The 15,448-nt window shown below is 36.7% G+C and overlaps 1 protein-coding gene across 14 annotated transcripts in view; it reads right to left on the bottom strand.

Moving 5' to 3' along the window:
* TP63 (tumor protein p63) overlaps positions 1–15,448 on the bottom strand; it is a 265,811-nt gene that overhangs the window by 12,491 nt on the left and 237,872 nt on the right. For 11 of the 14 annotated variants that reach the window (XM_054482683.1, XM_063662552.1, XM_054482684.1 and 8 more), the window contains 2 exons: positions 15,287–15,369; positions 11,751–11,887 (listed from right to left, as the gene is read on the bottom strand). In XM_054482683.1, coding sequence (XP_054338658.1) covers positions 11,751–11,887; positions 15,287–15,369 — 220 coding nt within the window. Of the gene's footprint in view, positions 1–3,263; positions 4,715–11,750; positions 11,888–15,286; positions 15,370–15,448 lie in introns of those variants that run through there. The other 3 variants (XM_054482692.2, XM_063662555.1, XM_063662554.1) reach the window with 2 other exon arrangements.

Below are 15,448 nucleotides of genomic sequence, written 5' to 3'. Positions count from 1 at the left end.
TGCCTTTAAGGTAGGAGGGCATTGACTTTTCTCTTTAGCCCTTATCAAATACTCACAATTATAGATCCACATTGTATATATATACTGGTGTTGATACAATAAATCCTCCCAACTATAAAACATTTCAGGTTACCGAACTCTTCTTTGTACATTTTCTGAATGATTGTCACACCATCCTTGTGGAGCAGGTCATGGTATAGCAGGGCAGAGATGGACAGAAATTACTATTCCAAATATACGTATGGGTAAATATAAGGTTCTAAGAAAAAAACATATGCCCAACATCACGTTGCTAAATGGATGCACTGAGGGCAGAACCAGGTCTCCTGGCACCTATTGTTTTTTCTAGGTTATGGGGAAAAGAAATAGATGAAGTAGTAAGAGAAATGTAGGAGACCAAGATGGAAAAGGGGTAAAGGAGGTAACTCCAGCTACTACCAAGCACTTCTGAATCCACTCCGTCCCTGTGGGGGAGCCTTTCCAAAGAGTCAGCACATATGGCTATACTTAGGATCATCCATTAGTCCACATCAGAGTATAGGAAAGCTTGGGGCAAGGCAGTAAGGAGATTCTCTGCCAGCTGATGTTTCTTCAATTCTCTTTGCTCACTGAAAAGTACCTAAGATTCCAGGTAGCCCATATTCCTGACGCAGTTGGTCCTCTGTAACCTAAGGAGACCTCTCTATCTGTCCCTCCTCAAACCAGTCAAATGTACAGCAAGAGCTAATAGAAAGCAGTGCTTGAATCATTAATATCCACAATTAGAAAAATATTACATTTAAAAGTTTTGCATTTTTTTTCTGGACACTCAGAGTAAATTCCTTCTTACAATTCCTGTTATAACCTCCTGCTTTCTTTAGCTTATGGCTATTATTTTTGACTATTTTATTAGTTCATTTACCATTTTTCATCATAAGCCACTAATTTGAGGAGGGTAGGTCAGAAACCACAGATGAAGAAAGAAGGAACACAGATTTTAAGTCAATCAAAACATCTGGGTTGTCTTCTGGATCTAACACAAACTTAGTGACGCAGGATGTTGTACAAGTTTCTTGAGTCTCATTTTCTTAACCTGTAGCCTAGATATTATACCTACTCTAGAAGATTTCTATTAAGAATAAGATCATGTAACAGCCCTGGACAGGGTCCAGTGATTTGTAGGTGCTCAGGAAACATCAGCTTCTTAGCTTCTTTCACTGTTTCCCTCCAGCCTCAAATATTTAACACTCTGATATGTGGCCCATGGCATAGAAGATAACAATGTAAGAATTAATAGGAGGAAGTGGCCAGAGGTGAGATGGATTCTTAATTGAACATATCCAGAAATGAGGGTGAACAGTTGAATGGGATTAACAGTCAGGAAAGGTCAGAAATTCGGAATGCCTTCCCTTTAATATAAAAGTGAGTTTTACAGCCACAAGGAAGGGGAGCAAGGTAGTCTGTCTATTATTAATTTCAAAATGACTGAACTAGAAGCAGCATTCTGATAACTACATACTGTGAAAAAGGAAGCAAGGCTGAATAAACTCAGCCAATGTGAAAGCTTTGAAGAACAACCTTTTTTTTAAAAAAAATTAGAAATTTAATATAATAGTTCTTATGTGAAATATTCCAAAAATTTCTGGAGAAACTAAAGAGAAGGAAAATGTGTTCAAAAGAATAACAGGACCTGTACCATTCTGGCTTTCTTGCCTACACGCTCCTCTCCTATCCAAAACCCAAAAAAGTAAGAATCCAGCTGTCTGCAGAAAAAATCATAAGGTGTATACCTCAGGTTGTTTTCTCTAGAGCCTCACTAGATTTTTCTAAGAATTCAGTGTAACAGAGATGTAGAAAATCATATTTCATGTATTTCTAGTTTTGAAGAAAAATCCTGGTGAAGCCAAGTCCCAGTTTTTAACTTTAATAATATAAGCTTCTGCACAGTTTCCGAAGAATAAAATTCAAAATTGAAAAGTGAGAAGTGGTTTTAGGACATATAGGACTTAAAATCAGGTTTTCTGGTTCCAACCCTAGTGACTGTCTATGTGGTAGAATATCAAAATTCCCGCACAGACACAAGTTACACTATCTACCTCCTAGATGCCTAGAATTCCACTAGATTCCTTCTTTTGGCTAAAATCTTCCATTGCTGATTAAAAAGCAACTCTCTAGTAGGATTTGGTGATAGCTTAGGCTAAATCTATTTCAACAAACCATTTCTGGAGTAAAGAATTTGGGAGCAGAAAGGGATACTAAGGGTGGAGCAGAGCATCCTTGTTATGAGAAAGGTCAAGAAAAAAAAAAAAAGCGAAAACATGGACCATCAGAAAAAGAATCATATCTTCTCTCAATTTTAGCCAGTACTGCCTACCTGTGACCTTTCTCTCTAGCTGGGTTATCCGGCTTCTAAAGACTGCAGCATTTATTCTCTAGATGGGAAAACTAATTTTCTAATGTTTTCCATCATTTCAAATATGTGCATTTATATACAAGTCACTATAAACACATCAAAAACTTACTTAAAAATAGGCTGAAAGAAAAGAAAAACCCTTCTGAAAGAAAAGCAAATATCAAAAAATGAAACATACTCACCAATCCTTTAAGGGCTTTGTGAATCAAAGTTATTAGACCAATTGAAAAACACTTTGCAAGTATAACAGGAGCATCTGGTTTTACTAATATACTTTTATCTCAAATATAAAGATTTTTTTCTGAAATATTTATCTAAAATACTAGTTTTTTTTTTTTTTTGGTTAGAACTTCCTATGAAGCTTTTAAAAGCAATTATTCAGGGCTCAAAACATATTATAAGTAAAAAAAAAAAATTGGACAATAGGTTCCACTGTTGATTTCTGGCCAAATATTTGCTAATGTCTATGTCACAGAAGCCATGTTATTTAAAACATTTGGATTTGATTGAAATTCATTTTAGTGAATTTGGCAAATTAACATACAACTAGGGGTTTGTCAGGAATGTCGATAAATGATTCTATGGTGCCTGGCTTCCTATGACAAACTTTAAAATTCACAGGGCTAAAGTATTTTTTTAAGTTAGTTTAGGCATTTTAGTTCATTGTTACGATTGATGACCTTGATACAGGGTATATTAAATAAAAACACCAAATACTGACAGAAGAAATGTACATATGAACAAAGTGATGATTCTATGATTCTATTATTATTCTTGTTCCTTAGACCTACACATGCTACTTCAAGCACTTACATGAGAATATTCTAGTATTTAGTGGGAAAAAAGTGAGAGAGACAGAAACAAAAAAAACTGCAAGATAAACCAAGATGCAAAAGTTTATTGAAAATTAAAATCACACATCCACAAAAGCAACAGCCTCAATAACAAGAAATCATTGTCTTGGTGACAGAAAATACAGTGCTGGTGACTGGGTGTGGGAAGTTGGAGGGGAGGAACATTTTTAAAGTCTTTATGCTATTATCTTAAAATATGTTTTTAAAATGGAAAGAAACAGAGATTCTCTAAACTTTTGAGTAAAAAAAAGAAAAGTAGTCTACCCTTTCAATCTTTAATTTCCAGTGCAGGAGTGCTGATTTTAACACGTCTGCTTGGATCTCACTTACTCAAAACATAAGTCTACTGGCTAAATGCATTGAACAGTCTCAGTAATATGGCTGGTTTTATGGTAGGTAGGCTTGAGGGATAGAAGCTCTAATTAAGCAAATTAATCACAGATTTTGTGAGAGGGCTTTAAATTCTATTTTGAGCTTTGAATAATGGTAAACAACTACGTAAGGGCAATATTACTGGGGTGGATTTGTCTTTCTATTAAAAGCACAAAATGAGTTCACCTGCTATGGGGGCCAAACAACAGTTTTTTTGGTAGTAGGTCTTCCAGGGTTTCATGTACAAGAAAAACTTTAGCATAACAGATGCCAACATACAGTGGCAGAGGCAGGTACACAGCATTAAGAAATATTCTACGTACACATGAGGGGAGGATACAAATAATGCAAGTTCTCACAAAGAGCTCTCCACCCACAAAGTTGATTACTTTTGGTAATGATCACCTCGCTGCCCAGCAGTACACTTGACACCTTCGTTTCTTACTACTTGCAATGTTATCACATGACCAGCATTAAAAGGGTCTGACTGAGTCTCTCAGTCACCTACAACTTACTTATGCACAGACAATAGCAACTTTTTTCTCCTTTTCTTAAAAAGACATCTTAAGTTTGAGACCTGCTCAAAAGCTTCCCTGTGAATTTTAGAAAAACAACAGAAGAAAACAGAAAAGGGTTCCAATAAACATCTTAATGCCCCTTTCCCCGCCTGAACCCGCCCTCCCAGGAAACAACAGAAAGCTCACAGACAAACACAGTGGTTCCTCACCCACCAATGGCCGGTCTAAGGATACAAAATCTGCAGAAAACATCCTTTCTTGTAAAGTTTTGAGTCCCTTCAAAAGATTCTCTCACTATTGGCTTTGTGCCTTTGAGCAGTTGGGTCTCTGAGCCAAAGTGTCTTCAAGTCCTGTTTATGAGGGCTAGATACACACACACATACACACATACACACACACACACACACACTCACATATACACATGGAAATACAACACACACACTTAAAATATAGAGATAGGGCTCTATGGGTACACTGATCGGTTTGGGGGGTTGGAATGTCTAAAGAAGACGTCAGATTGTTTTGGAGTTTCTCTCCGGGGCTCCACAAGCTCATTCCTGAAGCAGGCTGAAAGGAGACTGCAGAGAGGAACCAGAGAAAAGAAAAAATGAAGGCTTAGGACTTCGTCTATTCAAATCAACTGAATACAGAAACACACTCCTTATACCTTCATGATCATAGTACAGACAGAACAGGGTGCCTGAAAAGCTATTTTTGTTCTTCCAATTTATCTTCTTTTACAATTACTGAGACGTCTCAAGATTTTTATGAGGAAGAAATGGGATAAGGCTGTAGTAGTTAACCAGAAATAAACATGAGAATCACTTGTGAAACTTATAAAAATGCATTTTCCTGGATCCCTTCCAACACAAGCTGGCATCCAGGAAGACATACTTTTAATAAGTTACACAAGGCGATTCAGTTGAGGACCACTGAGATAAGATAGATCAAGGTATTTAACACAGTGCTTAGCATCTGGTTTACTGGACTCAATTAAAAAAAGGAATGAAGAAAGAAGAATAAACTTTAATCTTTCATAAAATGTCATCTGGTCAATTATTATCCCTTATTACAGTTCTTGTCTAGCCTAAGTGTGAGGTACGGAGAAATATGATATTATCAGAATGGGGCCTGTGTCATCTTGCATTTACAAAGAACTGTTTAATGAGTATTTTGGATATTCCCAGGTTGAGATGGATAAATACCTTAATCCTTTGAGTAACAAACTCGGCCTATAAATGCATATATCAAACCCAAGAAAGCAATTTTTTGCATAATTAAGAAATTATCTACGCCAAGAGGATGCCAGAAATAAACCCTTTTATTTTGCTAAAAGTTGGGCAATCTCATGAACTGTCTGGAAATTGTTTCCCAGATTGGCTTCTTGAATCACATTTGGCTATGTCTTTCAAAGGAACAAAGCCATTTTTATTTGCTTAATGCTAGGATTCAGTAAACCATGTCACCAGCAAGAATTGATATCATCTTAACAGAATGTGCCCGAATAAAAATGGATAGGGAAGCAATGTACAGCCAACTAAAGACCTATAAGACCTAGGACTGAGCCTGATTCTGCAATGAGGTAAGAGAAGTTACAAAAGTAATTTAATCTATCTGAGTTTAATTAATCATTGAGTTTTTTCCTCATTACCAATTCAGAGATAATAAATCTCTGCCCTGAAAACTTCATAACTATGAAATTCAAAAGTAAATGTAGGCTGGGCACGGTGGCTCACACCTGTAATCCCAGCACTGTGGGAGGTCAAGGTCGGGGGTCACAAAGTCAGGAGTTTGAGACCAGCCTGGCCAACATGGTGAAACTCCGTCTCTACTAAAAAAAATACATATACACACACACATATATATATATATGTATATATATATTTATATATATACATATATAAATTTATATATGTGTGTATATATTATATATTATATATAAAATATATATAAAATATAAAATATAATATATAATATATATAAAATATATATAAAATATATAATATATATTATATATAAAATATATAATATATATATTTATATATAAATATATATGTATATACATATATACATATATATATATAAATAAAATACAAAAATTAGCTGGGCATGGTGGCAGGCACCTGTAATCCCAGCTATGCAGGAGGCTGAGGCAGGAGAATTGTTCGAACCCAGGAGGCAAATGTTGCAGCGAGCCAAGATCATGCCACTGCACTCCAGCCTGGGTGACAGAGCAAGACTCAGTCTCAAAAAAAAAAAAAAAGGAAACTGTAAAAGCTTGTGTAGTTCCATAATAACTATAAGGGTGAATCATATGAAATTATCAATATTCATCTGTTTTTAACCTATAAAGCTGGCAATTTCAAACAGATATTCTGGAAACGTGGAGGATTTCTCTGTCAAACCTAGAAATATGGTGTTGACATTTTCTATCAGTTTGGAGATTGTGTACCTTTCTCTCTTCTACATTGATAATCCTGAAAATACAGCCTGCTTCTCTCTCAGATACACGAATCTGAGAAAAAAAATCAATATTCTTGATGATAACCATCGCCAAACAAGTTTAAAGATACAGGACTTTAAACTGAATCTACAAGAATAAATACCAAGTAACTAACAACAGAGGCAGAAAAACGTGCCAGGCACAGTGGGGTGTGCCTGTGGTCCACAGCTACTTGGGAGACTGAGGCAGGGGATCGCTTGAGCCCAGGAGTCCAAGTCCAGCCTGGGCAAAATAGCTAGACCCCATCTCTAAAACAATCATACAAAAAAGAGACAGAAAAATGGAAATAGATGTTTAAGTTTTATAATTAACTACTTACTTGCCAATGAAGCAGAACACAACATTACAAAGAGTTCTATGTTCTAAATCTGATTCTAGTCTTAGCTTTATTATAAACTGGCTATAAAATCACAGAGCCTCAGTTTATCCGGCTATGGTGTGAGGGGCTAGAACCATGGACTTGAAGATCCTTCTTTGTTCTAATAATCTCTGACTTGTGTTACTAATGAGCCACGATTGTCAAGTAATCATAAAAGAGAAGGAAACACTAAGGGCTCATCAGGATGTCACAGATCTGTTTTATCATTTAAATAAAATTCATCCTGTAGAAGCTCAAAAACAAATTTCCAGAGAAAAGTAAGATCTAGCCTAAGCAAAATTGTAACAAAATGATGTCAGCCTCACTTTTATGTTGGAAGCCAAGAATAAGGGAAAACAATTAAAAAATGAAAAAAGAAATAGTACTGATCTGAAGTACAGAAGTCAAAACGTTGCTAAATAGGTCTCAAGAGGCTTCTGCAAAGCTGTCTTAAGCGTTGATGCCCCTTGATAATAGGATGGCAAGAAGTCTAAAGATAGGGTCCGATTTGTCTTTCTATTAGATTCTGGCATCTAAAAACATAACTCTCTATATTTATTCCAATGTATGCAAATCAACTAAAATCACATTTCTTCGTAGTGTAAAGCCTACTTGTATCTATAACAATTTGATTCACAGCAACTCTGTAAAGTCTATCTTCGATAAAGCCTATGATCATGAAGGTAAATGAGAAGAAATTTTTTTAAAAAGAAAAACCATGCACAAATGAAAAGCAGGCAGAAGAAAACACATAGTGAGAATCTAATAGAAGTAATTAAAGTAAAAATATTGTAGTGCCACCTTACGGAAAGTACATTCTCTTCCCACTAATTTTCCCTATACTATAAAGAAAAATACAAAATTGATTCCTTACCAGCATAAAATTGGTACTACATTTTTGGAAAGAAAATCACAGGCTATTATAGGTATTTTCCAAGCTGATTTATTCTTTTCAAATGATTGCCAGGAAATTAGATTTTCGTTTTTCTTTGTTTAGTCATTCATGCTCTTTCTTGGAGATTTGCATGAAAATAAGAGCTAAAAAAACTCAGCTGAAGAATTCAACTGAAGGATTTATATAGATGAATATCAATCACTGGAGACCCATGTATATATAACGTTACAAAGACATAATTAGACCATATGTCTATATTTTGCAAAGATTTAATTTTGCAGTCTGTTAGATTTCCATGCACAAGTTATCACAGCTATGAGATACCAACTCAAAAACATGCATATAATACATTTAAATGAACACACCAGGGAACTATGAAGCTACTAGTTCTTCACTATCTATCTTGACCACACATGCAAAAAAGCGTAAATATGTCCCTATAATCTTGTGTGCTTTTAAAAATAACACAATATTAACATGTGTTTTCTTCTCTGGGGACACAGATTATTTTATGAAATATGAATAAAAAATTCCCTTTAGAGCAATGTGAGCCAGTCAGACAATAAGCACTGGATACTCATCGTATAGAAAAAGAGGATTATGTATTTTCATGTATGCCATAAAAACAAATATATTTAGCATATGTCCCTGAACTGAATGATGTCAATCCTCCTGGCTTGTCAAGTTTCTAAAACAATGACATGAAACTATTCTTTTTCTCATATGATCCATGGAAACTGTTTAAAATTGTCCTATTAACTTGCACAATGCTGAGAATAAATTTCCAGAGCTTTCTTCAAACTCAGAGTGTTAAGGTTAGAAATTCACCATTAAATTGTAGACCACGGGAAGGCAGGAGCTACATCTTTCTCACCTCTATCCTTAATGCTTTCACATAGCAGATCTTCAATAAGAATATGTGACGTGAATCAAGTCAACTATTCCAGCCTCATCTGACAATGAGGTTGTGTCATTAACTGCATTTTATATCTGGATGGGCATGCCTCACTTTCTCAGACAAAAAAGATATCTGTTCAAGGCTGGTGTTGTTTTTATTAGATACTGAAATGCCACCTGAAAAACCACTTTAGGATATCCTAAAATCTTTTAATACCTTTCTAGCTTGGAATATACATATTAACTTCCAAGTACACCTATCAAACAAACTTGGAGCCTCAAGAAGCAATGAAAGGAGATCCACTCATTTATTTATAAGACAGACTATCAAACTACAGCAAGCTAAGAATAGTTTATATATATATGTGTGTATGTATGTTTTTTTCTTTTTCTTTTTGAGATGAAGTCTCTCTCTATTGCCCAGGCTGGAGCGCAGTGGCACAATCTTGTCTCACTGCAATCTCTGCCTCCCAGGTTCAAGCGACTCTTCTGCCTCAGCCTCCCAAGTAGCTGGGACTACAGGTGCATGCCACCATGCCCGGTTAATTTTTGTATTTTTAGTAGAGACGGGGTTTCACCATATTGACCAGGCTTGTCTCAAACTCCTGACCTCATGATCCACCCACCTCGGCCTACCAAAGTGCTGGGATTACAGGCATGAGCCACTGCGCCCGGCCTACAGTTTTTAATAGGGGGACGGACAATCAAAAGGAGAATAATATTTCATGGCATGTGAAAATTATATGAAATTCAAATTTTAGGGTCCATAAAGTTCCATTTATGGAACAGCCACTCTCTTTATGCATTATCTTCGGCTGTTTTTGTGCTACAACCGCAGAGCTGAGTAGTTGCAAAAGACAATATAGACCAGAAAATCTAAATATTTACTACCAGGACTTTACAAAAAGCAGCTTGCCAATTCCTGTACAGGAAATTCCTATTAACTGAAAAAAGAAAAAAAAAAAAAAGACAGGAAAGAGTACTGAAGAGCAACTAGTTCAGCATGATACATTACTTAGTGATGCTTTGGAGGTCATTTTGGTAGAGTCAAACTTCCAGAGTGAACAGCAGGAAATTTGAGGTTGTTTCTTAATACCACGACACATATATCTTAGGAAAGGTAGATATCCCTCCTGGATCTATAAATGATGTTACAGGTCTCTGTTTCTTTGATCCTGGTTGTATGGTTTTATAATAACTAAATCATTTTTCACTTAAATATGTTAGTATATATTTCTATCTGATATCCCAAAACATCCATATGATTAGCAATGGAAATTGTGTCTGCAACTCTGAGTTCTAATTCTCCTTCAGAATACACTGTGTGATTAAACTTTCTGCTCAGGCTTACAAATAAAACCATATCATTAAAATTTGCAAAACTTTTATGCTAAAAGTAAATGGTGAGATCCCTTCTGGCCAAAAAAGGATCTTGGATGCTCAAATAGCTTAGAGTCCTTTGGACAGAGAATGTGCTTCTTTTCTCCCTGCCGTCTACTCCACTCTGTAGATAACAGGTGCTCAGAAAGTGTTTCTTCACTATCAGAGATACATTCATATTGATTAAAAAATAATAATAAGGCTGGGTACGGTGGCCCACGCCTGTAATCCCAGCACTCTGGGAAGCCGAGGTGGGTGGATCACTTGAGTTCAGGAGTTTGCGACCAGCCTGGCTAACATGGTGAAACCCCATCTCTACTAAAAAGTACAAAAAATTTGCCAGGCATGGTGGCAGGTGCCTCTAATCCCAGCTACTCGGGAGGCTGAGGCAGGAGAATTGCTTGAACCCGCTAGGCAGAGGTTACCGTGAGCCAAGATCGTGCCACTGCACTCCAACCTGGGTGACAGAGTGAGACGCAATAATAATCATCATCATCATCATAATCATAAGCCCTCTTTATTACATTTTCCATAGCTAACTCCCTACAACAGCTAATAACATAGAAAATAACCACTTTTATTGTTCATTTGTATTTCTATTGTAAAATATAATCTTTGCCTCTGGAAGGCAAAGATTTTGACTTCTTTTTTGCCTAAAGTATGAAGTTGAAAGTCTACGTTACTCAAGTGGGCTCATAATGTATATATTTTACACTTATCTACAGAGTCTCTGACAATATTTCCAGGACACATATAATATTTTAATTAAACTAACAAGTGATTATTTTTAACCACAGAAAGGTAAATATAAGCAAGGTCCTGATTGGTCAACCTCTCATCTTTTCATAAGAGCTATTCTATTCTAGTCAGTCATAAAATAACTTTAGGAAAGATCCAAGATTCAAGGCAAAGCTTAACATATAAATAGGTTATATGTATATGGTAATATACTTGAAAAATCTGGCTTGATTTATGTAAAAAATGTACTGCTGGAAGACAATCTAGAGCAGAGATGCTAAAATACGGCAACATGAGGCTACCTTATCCTTCTGCACCCAGATATTTCCCCAATTATCATGCACTAGGTCTCAGAATTCTTCTCACCACAGCATTCAAACAAGTTACTTTATATTATAGTAAAGCCTGTTTGCTATCCCTGGTCTACAATGTTACTCCCAAAAGTGGAGAGTGTGCATCCCAGGAGATTTACAAGACAATCCATTGGGATGAGAAAAGATTTCATGTTTTCAAATATACACATTACTACCAAATAAAGTGTGTACTTAGTGTGTATGGATCAGGCATATAGAGAAGAGAACTGTTAGTGTGAATTTCTTTGTAATTCACCAGAAATGGTTTGTATTTAATTTCAGAACATAAGTGGAATTCCGAAGGGAAGGTTATAATAAGACGCATAAAAAAGGTTGCAACTGAAAGAGGGTTGCCGCACCAGGTCATCTGAATCTATGACAATCTGCTATCTCCCATTATGTTCCACATTGCTCATCAATCACCCTATTGCTGATTCAAATAAAGTCACCCTCACTCATGCCTCCTAAAATGACACGTTGATACACTCACTGTTTCTGAAGTAAGTGCTGGTGCTGCTGCTGTTGCTGTTGCCTGTACGTTTCGATTGTGTGCTGAGGAAGGTACTGCATGAGTTCCAGGGACTCTTTGATCTTCAACAGCATTTCATAAGTCTCACGGCCCCTCACCTATGAAAGTGAGCAGAAGGAAAGAAGGAAACATGAAAAGCTGTAGAACTGTTAGAAGTGTGGTCAATCCTCATTATTCGAGGATTCCGTAATTGCAATTTGTTTATTTGCTAACATTTATTTGTAACATGAAAATCAATACTCTTGGTCCTTTTGTGGTCATTCAGACCCGGGCAGAGTGATGAAAAATTTGAGTCACCTGTGCGCATTCCCAGCTGGTTCGAACAAGGAGATGCTCTGTCATCTTGTAGCTCTTATACCGTAAACCCATGTTCTTTTCATGGTCTATTTAGCACCACATGTTTTACATTTTTGTGCTTTTCATTGGTGATTTTGTTATTTAAAAGACCCTCAAGGGCAGTGTGGAAGTGCTATCTAGTGTCCCCAAGTGCGAGAAGGTTGTTCCATGCCTTATGGAAAAAATATGTGTGTTAGAGAAACTTTATTCAGGCATGAGTTATAAGGCTAATTGGCCATAAGTCTGATGTTAATGAGTCAACGGTATATATTAAATAAAATGTCTCTTAACAGAAACACACAACAAACGAAGTGATATATTATTCTGTTGATGAAATGTATGTGACCAGAGGTGCATAGAAACTTAAACCTATATTTCTCTTACTAGCGATGAGATGATTCATATCTATCAATACTATTTTTGCAACACCTTCATAAAACTAAACTACTACAAAAAATAAGAATAGACTGTAACTATGTCTGATAGGATAAAAGTTTTCATGTGGGATAAAATATGTTTCTCTCTTTAAGAGTCCCTTAAAATCTATAAATAAAAGCTCTTAAAGACTTTTACAATTATGAGCAGGGGCCAGACATGGTGGCTCACACCTATAATCCCAGCAATTTGGGAGGGGACAGATTGCTTGAGCTCAGTAGTTCAAGACCACCGTGGGAAAAAAACTCCTTCGCTAAAAAATGTGCAAAAATTAGCGGGCATGGTGGCCCACACCTGTGGTCCCAGCTACCTGGGGAGGGGAGGTGGGAGGACTGCTTGAGCCTGGGAGTCTGAGGCTGCAGTGAACCATGATCCTGCCACTACACTCCAACCTGGGCAACAAAGTGAGATTCTGTTTCAAAACAAACAAAAACCAAAAAAAGGATGAGCAGGGCCAGGACTAGAGTGAGGCAAGAGAGGCACTTAGCACATGTGCATTGCCCTGGGTGTGAGTGACTATTTAAATTTTGCACCCTAGGCACTTTGCCTGCCTTACCCCAGTTGCTGCACCCAGCAGGAAAGGCAGAATTAGTCAGAATTCAGAAATGAAAAATGTTCTCCACCTTTTGTTGAATTAACTCTCACTCATCCCAGCTGTGGGGCCCCTTCTCTGAGAAGCTTTTCTTGATCTTACTCTTATAGTTTTTGCATTTTTGGAACTTCTTGTGTACTCACACAGCACTAGGCCTTGATCTAGGAAATGTTTATTTTATTACATTATAACTGTTTGTGTCCTCAATAGAAGGCAAGGTAGTTGAAAGTAAGAATTGTGTCCTACTGAACTCTAAATGCTCAAGGTCTAGCATATTTGCCACTCACCAAACACCAACAAAATATATATTCAGTTAATGGAGTTTTTCCTCACCCATAAATTATTTAGGTTAAGTCTTCTCTCAATTTGAGACATGACACTAAGAAGGATACCTCCTTCTTAGCACAAACTGAAATTTTAAAATAATTTTTCAAGCAGTTCCTGTTTTATCAGCTGAAAACATAGTAAGACTTTTGGAATATTTAGTGTATCAGGGTAATGTTTTACTTTAACATCACAAGTCAGTTTCCATATATACCTTGAGAAACAAGACACTGGGAATCTCAGGTAACTCACCATCTGATTGGTCTACTGGCAATTTATTCCCCTGAGAGTCAGGACCCAAAGAAGATGAGGAAGAAGGTGCAGCACACCTAAACCTGTTGACCTTCATTAGTTCACTCCCAAGGTAGTAGTTCATGGTCAAGTCTCCTGGCCCTGCTTGGCTGTCTCTCATGTCATCACTTTAGATGGCATCAAGGGCCATGCCAGCCACCAAAACGTCATTGCCACCCTACACGGCAAAGACCTAATGCAATAAGAATTCAACTAACTGCAACCATAATCTAATAAAGTGATCTCATTAGTGATCGCAAGAAAAGTAATGTCCCTTGTAGGAATTAATGAGGTTCTCACATAATAATTGGGCTAAGACTTCTGGCCATTTACATACACAGTTGTCTTTTGATATCAGCAGAGCATTGATTCCAGGACTACCCGCCCCCATCTGGCCCCCATGGATACTAAAATCCTAGGTTGCTCAAGTCCCTTATATAAAATGGTGTAGTATTTGCATGTAACCTATGCATATCCTCTGTATACTTTAAAATTACCTCTAGATTACTTATAATATCTAATATAATGTAAATGCCATGCAATTAGTTGTTATACTATATTGTTGTTATATTTGTATTATTTTGATTGGTGTTTTTTTTATTGTTTTTTTTTCCAACTATTTTTGATCTGTGATTGGTTGAATCTGCAGATATGGAACAGGCAGATAGGGAGGGCCGACTGTAATTCAGGCTTCTGCCTTGCTTGGCTTTCTTTATAGTGCTGCCTAAAAGACATCAAAGTCAAGGCTATCATTGCTGCATTATCAATTTTGTGAACTTTTTCTGACAACATTTTCGGCCTAAATTTCTATGGCCATGCTGCCTAGGATAATCTTATCATTCTCAAATAATGAAGAACAAATTAATTTTAAACATTAGGGTAAGAAAAATTATGTTAGGAGTTTAGCTTTAGTTGGGTGGGTGGGTAAGTAGAGAAGCTCCTGCTAGTAATACAGTCCAAAACTGTGGAGAGAAAGAATAATATTCTAATTTTAAAAAACACATATTTTCTCTCCTTTGTATCACCAGCTCTCAACCCCCTTCCCCCCTCCCCATTATGGACTGAAAGTTTGTGTCCTTCCAAAGTTCATAGGTGGAAATTTTAACCCCATTGTGATGACATTAGAAGGTGAGTCCTTTGGGAAGAAATTTAGGTCATGAGAGTGGAGCCTTCATAAATGGGATTTGTGCCCTTATAAAAAAATAAAAACACCCTAGAGAGCTCTCTAGCCCTCTCCACTATATGAGAATACGAGGAGAAAATGACAGTTTGCAACTCAGAAGAGAACTCTCACCAGAACCTGACCAGAGGGGCACCTTGATCTCAGACTTCCAGACTCTAGAAAATAAACTTCTGTTGTTTATAAGCCATCTATTCTACCATAGTCTGTTGTAGCAGCTTCAACTGACTAAGCACCTCCTTTCCCATTGTCACAGATAACGAGATGATGATCATACTGTAAAAGCCCATTCAAAGAAGGTTAAAATGAAGCAACCATGAACACCAAAGGAAGACCTACTGGTAAGTATAACAGTTCATCATCTGGGGATCTTCGTTTCTTGATTGATGTCATCTGGATACCATGTGTGTTCTGACGAAACGCTGGTGGAGGAAAAATGCAAGTTTCATCCTGGGAACATTTCTAAAGCAATAATGCATATTAAATATACTTAATAATTAA

This window comes from Pongo pygmaeus, chromosome 2, assembly GCF_028885625.2.
Source record: "Pongo pygmaeus isolate AG05252 chromosome 2, NHGRI_mPonPyg2-v2.0_pri, whole genome shotgun sequence".
Lineage (NCBI taxonomy): Eukaryota > Metazoa > Chordata > Mammalia > Primates > Hominidae > Pongo > Pongo pygmaeus.
This window is presented reverse-complemented; position numbering and strand designations above follow the sequence as displayed.